Here is an 8,913-nt window from a genome sequence, read left to right as displayed (position 1 = left end):
GCGAAGAAAAGCTGAATTTGAATGAACAAAATTCATTTTTTCATGCAAAAAATGTATTTCATGTATTTCAGTGTTTGCTATTATTCATATACACACACAACAGCAGCCCCTCTCGCTCAGTTTTTGCATTTGCACTTGCTCGCAATGTGTTGCTTGCGCTCTCAACATTTCTGCCCGTGCGTGCTTAACTCTTTCTGTACACCGTTACATATGTGCCACAAAACCAGCCGATCACAGACTTGGATGCAAAACAAATCTGATTGGCTGTTTTGGTCCAATCAGCTCGAAATGACGAAATGCATTTCGAATGCCAGAATCCATTTCGTCCAAAACTCAAACGAGGCAGTGGTGGAGGAACACAGAGTGGCGGAGTTTGAAATATTACTTTCTGGGTCACAAAATAAACTTTTAAGATATTTTCATGGATTCTGGGATATTGCATTTCATCATTTCGAGCTGATTGGAGACCAAAACAGCCAATCAGATGTGTTTTGCATCCAAGTTTGTGATTGGCTGGTTTTGTGGCACAAATATAACGGTGTACAGAAAGAGTTGAACGCGCATGGGCAGAAATGTTGAGAGTGCAAGCAACACATTGCAAGCAAGTGCAAATGCAAAAACTGAGCGAGAGGGGCTGCTGTTGTGTGTGTGTGTGTGTGTGTGTGTGGGGGGGGGGGTGTGTGTGGATAATAGCAAACACTGAAATACAGTTTTTGCACGCAGCAATGAATTTTGTTCACTCAAATTCAGCTTTTCTTTGCTCAAAATAAATTTCTCCTCAAAATGCAACACTTGCACCTGCAAATCTTTTTTACGTGCGCTCAGAATAGTGGCACAAAAATAACGCCATAAGCACAAAGCTCATTTTCTGATGAACTATAAAACAATTGGACTTCTCTTTACCTTCGCCCCTGGTGCACATCAAAAAGAATGCAGGTTAAAGTACTTCAGCGTTAGTTTCACATTTCAAAGCAATTAGTGAGGTTGTCCTTTTATCTTTTATGAAAATGCCTAAAAAGGTGGAGCTGGAGCCAAGTCAAGTTGCAAAGCAGAAACTGTGGGTTGAAAATGTTAACAAATTATTGAAAGAATCAGTGTGTCTAAAGCTGGCACTATATATTTATGAGTTAAAAATATCAATTTAGAGCAAAGTCAGAAGGTTTGGAGATGAACTAACAGGATTTATTTATAGACATATTTACACCTGCAGATTTCCTCTGATTCATACATCCCATTTAAAGCTTCTCATTGATCTAAATTAGAGGCAGCTTGTTAATCCACAGCACGCAGAAGATTTCCTATTTTATCTTTTTTAGACTCTAATTTTAAAGTCACACCAGCTGACTTAGACTCAGCCCACTGAGCTGACCTCTCCGATGATCCAGGTGCGATTACTCAGACTCAGTACCGAGGCTAAGAACTCAATAAAGTCAAATTAAACCTCAGAGCGATTCAGGCTGCAGGTTGGGGGCTTTTTTCTAAATCCTTTATCTCACTATCACCTCATTGCATTCGTCACGCAGATCAGTCCTTATAGCAGGAGCAGTATTTTTTATAAAAATGATGAAATTTAATTATTAAAAAGAAGATTAATATCTGTGAAGACGCAGAAGAGTAAAGATTTGGTGGACATTCTGATGTTTATCAATAAACTTTTTTAACTAAAACAACAACAAATATTCAAATTCAAATATTTAAAAACTTTTTTTTTTTTCAATTACAGTGGTCCCTCAGTTATCACGAGAGTTACGTTCCAAATATAACCCGCGATAGGTGAAATCTGCGAAGTAGTCATTATAGATGTTTTAAGGCTGTAAAACCCCTCACTACACATTTTATACACTTTTCTCAGACAGGTATGAACATTTTCACACTTTTCTCTCTTGTTTACACACTCTCAAAGTTCAAATCTTTGTAGAAAAATAAGTCCAGTATTATAGATTGAAACCAAAGTCACCCACTGGCGCCTTTAACGGTGCAAAACGTTCCGTTGACATTGTTGTGTTTGTTGGGGAGAAAACTTACAAACATACAGTACAGTACTTTAGAGTCATACTGCTAGTGATTTAAGATTTATGTAAATTTGACAAGCTGAACACATTCTGTACTGTACAGGAGACACGGTATGAGATTGATTGACAATGGTCTACAGCCAATCAGGCTGCAGAACACAATGCGCTGTAAAAAACAAAAAACAAAAACAACAAAAACATGCAAAATTGCACTAAAATGAAATCCTCGAAACAACATATGTAGTTTAAAGTTTACTTTAAAAAAACAATTACTCATATATTTGTATGAGTCATTAACCCTCTGGGGTCTCAGGGTATAATTGGCCGTTTTTGACTATTTTACCTCCATATTTCACCTTTAAAATATGTTTTTCTTGCCTTGTTTGGTATCATTATTTTCAGCACAACCTCAAATATCTGAAATTTTAGTTATTTTTTCATTTTGGCATACTATATTAGCACAGTTGATCTAAATTCAGACAAAAAATTCAAAATCTGAGTAGAAAACAGTTACATTTTTTACTGTAAAATCTACAAATATGTTTAACGAATCATTTTCATAACTTGAAATGCAAATAGAAATTGTACATTTCTAAAAATTATGCACAAGTTTTGCAAACAACAAAGTTATATGGTACTATTTACCTAAAAATGCAGCCAAGGCCTCAGGCATTTTTTATATAACCATTTAAATCTATTTACAGAACAATCAGGTGTGCTGCATCAAATAAGATGGCACACAAATTATTTGTGCCAGTCCAAAAAATGTAGTTTGTGTTCAGTATAAGACAGAGGAGAACACCACAGGCCTAAACCCTGCAGGTCTGACAGCAGGAGGTGCATCAGTCCAGTTTTCCATGTGGGAACAGCGTTTACACTGGAATCTGCCTTTTCACGGCTTTTTTAGAGCAAATATGAAATTCAGCAGTCTAACTGACACACAATACAAAACAATAACTACACAACAAACTAACTATAGCCTCCAAACATGCTAAACGTCACTAATGTCTCACATATGAATACTAGCTCTCTCTGTCTTTCGCTCGCCTGCTTTCTGTCGCGGGTGTCACTCCTAAAAACTTCCCCTTCTCCCTAAACAACCAAATGTCACATGTTTGCCATATCATTTTTTTGATTGACTGACATGGTAAAATCTAACACCAACAGGGAAGGGGTGTTTTTTCTTTTTTCTTTTCACTCGCAAGCGGAGAGTGTTTGCTAGCGCTGTCTGTAGAAAACGCCGTTTTTACAGTCCTTCCCGCTGTAAACGCCACTGTTTACACATCGTGTGTATTTTTTTTATCACAACTCTGGTTTTACGTGGCCCATCGACACAATTCAAAAACTGGTATGTAGTTTGAAGTCTGCACTTTCGACCCAAGTTGAAATGGAGACTCTGACTTACTGCATCTTGTAGCTGTGTCGTCTTAAATTGGTCATGTGATTTTGACGGCGACCCAGCGACCCCAGAGGGTTAACATATTTTAATAGTCAAATTATTTTATTAATCTGACTCTTAGTTTTTAACACAATAGCCTTTAAGTTGATCATTGGCAAGTTTTCCATTGTTTTCTGTAAGCTAAATATTTTTGAGGGTCTCTGTCATTTTAGCTGCCAGAACAGTTTGTTTCAAGTAATTTAGATGTTGACTGTAAATATATGATGAATAAATTCTTTTGTATTTTCGATCTTTGAAATAAAATTCAGGATGCTTTTACTTTTTTCCCCCCTGGATTTTGTTTTTGTAATTCATTCCACTTTGTTGGTGAGTTTCTTTTCTTGGCATTAATGAGCTTCCATACCTGATGGTGATAATTATATTTCTTCTCATGTATGAGGCTCTCTGCGTGTTTAAATAAAGTTGTTTTTTTTATTCTTGATTTTTCTCTGTTACACAGTCAGAGCAGATGAAGTCTGCTGATTTTTCTCTGTCTCCATAGCAACACGGAGGTATTTACACCAGCATGCAGGTCTGACTGTCGCAAACTGCTCAGCAGCCAATTACAGAGGCCAGTTTGATCCTCTGCAGATTCCTGCAGTCAAACCTGAGACCTGCTCGCTGTGAGACACCTGCAGCACAAACACGTCGAACTGGTTACATAACCCATGATGCAGTGCGCTTCTTTCGCTCTCGTTCCTGCCGTTGTGGGGCGCGTGTCCGCGGATCCTTCATGTGGATTTTAGCGGAACTTGACGGACAGGAGCCGAGCAGCTCAGCTCGACCTGCTGCACGACTCTCCGCTGTTTGTGCGCACATTCAGTACCGGAGCACCTGCTGGCTTTTACAGTCTGTCTGCACTGCGTCGAACCCCCCCTCCTCCTCTTCCTCACTCCCCTCCCTCCCTCTGTCGCTCACTTATTTTCTCCCTCTCCCTCTCTCTGTCTTTCTCCTCATGAAATCCTGCAATATGCTTCCAAATTCCCGGACGCGGACTCTCTCCTGAGCCGGTTTTCCTTCAAAGCCTCGGATTTTTTTTTTAACCGTTTTTACCGCAGAGAAAATCACGAGAGTCTCTGAGTGCGGATGCTGCTGCAGTGCCAAGTCCTCCCAGTCCTCCCCTTCAGACTGAGAGCCAGCTCTTCTTGGGAGTTCTATCTTTTTTCCAGCATGATTTTAAGAAATTGTCAGTCAGGATTTTTGCTGTCTGAAGCCTACTCCTTCTCTTCTTTCTCCTCCTCCTCCTCTCTCTGCGGGCTTCTCCAATCGACGCTGAAAACCTACACCAAGAGGATACGGATGTTGACCAAGACAACATAGTCTATTAATATTTCAGAGCTACTGTAAAGCGATATTAAACCCCAGGTTGTGGCGGGTGGCTGGGGAAGGTGCACAGGATCTCCATCTGCTGCTCTCCAGCTCTGCTCAGGTGGGTTTTATGTGTCATCTTCATCACTTGGATTCGGGTTGAAACTGTGTGCTGGTGTGAAGGTGAAAAGCTTTTCGTGGCTGAAGGTTGAGTGATGTGCGCAGTGGGGCTGCAAACTCGAGTACTGATGTATGCGGTAAAATTACAGCAGATGCAGCGCGGCTTCTGGAGGTGCTGCAGGATTTTTTTTTCTTCCCTCTCAACAACAGGAAGCTCTCCAGCCAATGAAACATGTCTGTGGTGAAATAAAACCATGTTTGAGTGACGGCATGTCATTTTTTCTATCTTTCAGGTGAGAAAAAAGAGATGTGATGGCGATAGTGCTGAGGATGATGATGATGATGGAGAGGGAGGTTCTCCACAGCTCCTGGCCGCAGTAGGAGCTTCTCCACTCCAGCCTACCGCCTCCTTCTCTCCTCTACACCTAAACTTCCTCTTTCTCTCCTCCACCCGCCAGGAAGGATGACTGTGGTGTCCACAGAAAACATGGACGAGACTTCCACCCTGCCGGGTCACCCGCAGGACCCCTACCCGCCTGATGATGACCACGACAACCATGACTGCTGTGAGCGGGTGGTTATCAACATCTCAGGGCTGCGCTTCGAGACCCAGCTGAAAACCCTCGCCCAGTTCCCGGAAACCCTACTGGGGAACCCTAAGAAGAGGATGCGCTACTTTGACCCCCTTCGAAACGAGTACTTCTTTGACCGGAATCGCCCGAGTTTTGACGCCATCTTGTACTATTACCAGTCAGGAGGACGGCTGAGGAGGCCGGTCAACGTGCCGCTGGATATGTTCTCAGAGGAGATAAAGTTTTATGAACTCGGTGCTGAGGCAATGGAGAAGTTTCGGGAGGATGAGGGGTTTATTCGGGAGGAAGAGCGACCTTTGCCTGAGAACGAGTTCCAGCGGCAGATCTGGCTCCTCTTCGAGCACCCAGAGAGCTCGGGGCCAGCTCGGGGTATCGCCATTGTCTCGGTGATGGTCATTCTTATTTCAATAGTAATTTTTTGCTTGGAGACATTACCAGAGCTGAAGGAGGATCCCAACGACCGGATTCGCATGGTCGGCAACACCACCATGTACTACAAAGCAAGCGTCCTCACAGACCCTTTCTTTGTGGTGGAGACGCTCTGCATCATCTGGTTTTCCTTTGAGTTGATAGTTCGGTTCTTTGCCTGCCCCAGCAAGGCAGCGTTCTTCAAAAACATGATGAACTCTATCGATATTGTGGCTATAATCCCGTATTTCATTACTCTTGGCACAGAGCTGGCCGACGACCAAGGCAACAGGGAGGGTAAGGGTGGTGGGGAGCAGGCCACATCTTTAGCCATTCTCAGGGTAATCCGTCTGGTGAGGGTGTTCAGGATCTTTAAATTGTCCCGACACTCCAAGGGACTCCAAATTCTGGGGCAAACTCTAAAGGCCAGCATGCGGGAGCTGGGCTTGCTCATTTTCTTCCTTTTCATTGGCGTGATTTTGTTTTCCAGCGCTGTCTACTTTGCGGAGGCTGAGGAGAAGGACTCGTTCTTCTCCAGCATCCCAGATGCTTTTTGGTGGGCTGTGGTGTCGATGACAACAGTCGGCTATGGGGACATGTACCCTGTGACCATCGGAGGGAAGATTGTCGGCTCGCTTTGCGCCATAGCCGGAGTGTTAACCATCGCGCTGCCGGTGCCAGTCATCGTGTCCAACTTCAACTACTTTTACCACCGGGAGACGGAGGGTGAGGAGCAGGCCCAGCTGCTCAACGTCAGCAACCAGAACTTGGCGTCAGACACCAACTCGAGTCGCCGCAGCTCCTCAGTGGTCAGCAAGTCGGAGTACATGGAGATAGACGAGGACTTAAACAACAGCATTGACAACTTCAGGGAAGCTAACCTTAGGACTGCCAACTGCACAGCTCCCAGCCAGAACTGTGTTAACAAGGGCAAGCTGCTCACTGACGTGTGAGGCGGCATGCGACCACCGCTGTAAATATTGTAGAAATATCTGGATGCTTTATATCCATTGGTGCATTTTATTCTCATCTTTGCATTGATTCATTCAGACATTTGTGGAGACTTTAATGCACATGTGGTCAAATTATTAAAAAAAAAAGAAAAAAAAAGAGAAAAACATTTGTTTGGCAATAGTACAAAAATCTGCAGGTTCGGGGAAACATTTGAGAAATTATTGACAAAGTTTAGTAACTTGCACCCTTCGATTTTCTAATGGTCTAAACATTAAATGGAAGCTTTGCTAATTTTACTTTTGGTCAAGGATTTCCATAGACTGTATATAAAAATATGGATGAAAGGTATAAAGAGTGAAGCTAGTGCTGAGGTGGCTTAAACCTACATTCCTTCTTCTGCAGCGGATGACCCCTCTTTGAGAAGTCTATGAGAAAATGAGCCTACTGCTTACCTGACTTCTCAGTTCAGCAATATTTTCCTGATGAGTTTATGCTCTCAGTTGCTAGTTTCACGTCTTACTGATTAAAACACTTTGGAAATTACGGTCCTGTTCGAGTCATATGGGACGATAAAAGAGGGGCGGAGCTAGAACAGAGCTTCCTCGTGACTGTCTGAGCATGTCCCTCGGTTCCTCATTCATCCCAGATCTCATGCTTCATGTTCAGATTCCAAACTGGCTTCAAACGAGGCTTCACAAAACAAAGCGTGCCATCGTCACACTGGCTACATCCATCTTTTATATACAGTCTCAGAAGTTAGTTTAAATGTCTCAACTTGTCAGTTTATCTACACTAAATTTTGTGGTAAAAACTGGACCTGTGAATTTTAAAGATATGAAAAGGCTGTAAAACAGATACCCACATTGCATCCTGGGAAATGCAGTGTTTTGTCCCAAACTAGAGATGGAAAAGTAAGAGTATTTCTTCTTCCTGTTTTATATCACTTTTAACCATTCTTCCAACTCAGTGTAAAAAGAAAACGCATCCTTTTGGAAGGGAAACACTCACCTGATGGAGTGCACCTTTATCAGAGTTATTACGGTAATATCTTCTTAGAATCCTTTCATAATTACGATTTAATTTAGGATGAATTAAAAGAAAAACTTTAGAGCAAAGCAATACAACTTTTATCTGTGCTGCACTGTTTGACAAAGAGATATTACGCCACAGAAAAAAATGGATCAAATGTAGGTTTAAAAGTAACAGAAAAGATTCAGAAACTATCAAAAGCAAGCTAAGACAATGACATATATGCAAGGCATATATTGTGAATTTAATAGTAGAAATGACTAATTGTACAATAATGAATCAAATGTCTTCCCGACACCTGCCAAGTTTTGTGCAACAGACCGAACTTTCAGGAAAAAAAAGGAACAGAAAAAAATAATTAAAGCCCAACTGAGATTCGAAGAACGATTTCCTCCCTGAAGAAACGCTTTCTGCGTGGATTATTTCAGGTGTGTCTTTCTGCGGCACATCCAGGGAAAGTTTGGAAAATGCGACGCCGGATGTAGACCCCGGCTTTTCAGGCACCTTATCAGAGATAAACAGGAAGCGTGCCGAGCCTTGTGAAGGATTACGTGCATCGCTGCTGCTGCTATGGGTCGGCTGGAGGTTCCCTGTATGATGCCATGCAACACTCCTTTATATAGAAGCATGTGGAGACTCTCTTCTCTCTTATATCGGCATGCACAAGACGTTACCTCATTTTATTTCTACATTCTTCTGTGCGTCGAGCTCCATCTCCCGCTCCTGGATTTTTTCTCTCATTTGTTTTCACCAAAAGTGCACTGGCTGCTTATTCTTATCATTTCAGTTGTTTCAGAGCATTTAAGTGTTGAATGTTTAAGGGAACAGGAACTCTTCTTCTTTTGAAGATTATGGCATGTCAAAATACTAAAGCATTATGGCCTAATTAGCTATGGTATAGCTACGTATATTCAATGCATGACGTCAGTATTAAATTGCTTGCAGTTGGGAGGGACCTGGGGAGGTGGAGGATGACGATGATGATGATGTGTGTTCTCATTATTGTCGCGCTAAAGACAGAATTTGGTGCATGATGGAGCTAAACTGTCGG

At 42.1% G+C, this 8,913-nt stretch overlaps 1 protein-coding gene across 1 annotated transcript; it reads left to right on the top strand.

Moving 5' to 3' along the window:
* The first annotated feature begins 4,201 nt into the window (after positions 1-4,201).
* Positions 4,202-8,616, top strand: kcna1b (potassium voltage-gated channel, shaker-related subfamily, member 1b). Its single transcript, XM_085387746.1, has 2 exons — positions 4,202-4,879; positions 5,172-8,616. Exon 2 carries the CDS (start codon positions 5,342-5,344, stop codon positions 6,830-6,832), a length of 1,491 nt encoding a protein of 496 aa, XP_085243872.1. The 5' UTR covers positions 4,202-4,879; positions 5,172-5,341; the 3' UTR covers positions 6,833-8,616.
* The last annotated feature ends 297 nt before the right edge of the window (positions 8,617-8,913 follow it).

This window comes from Rhamphochromis longiceps, linkage group LG17 (genome assembly GCF_057381845.1).
Source record: "Rhamphochromis longiceps isolate RC_006_pf linkage group LG17, R_longiceps_female_GT1.1, whole genome shotgun sequence".
Lineage (NCBI taxonomy): Eukaryota > Metazoa > Chordata > Actinopteri > Cichliformes > Cichlidae > Rhamphochromis > Rhamphochromis longiceps.
Note: the sequence above shows the minus strand (reverse complement) of the source record. Positions and strands in the feature narration are given on the sequence as shown.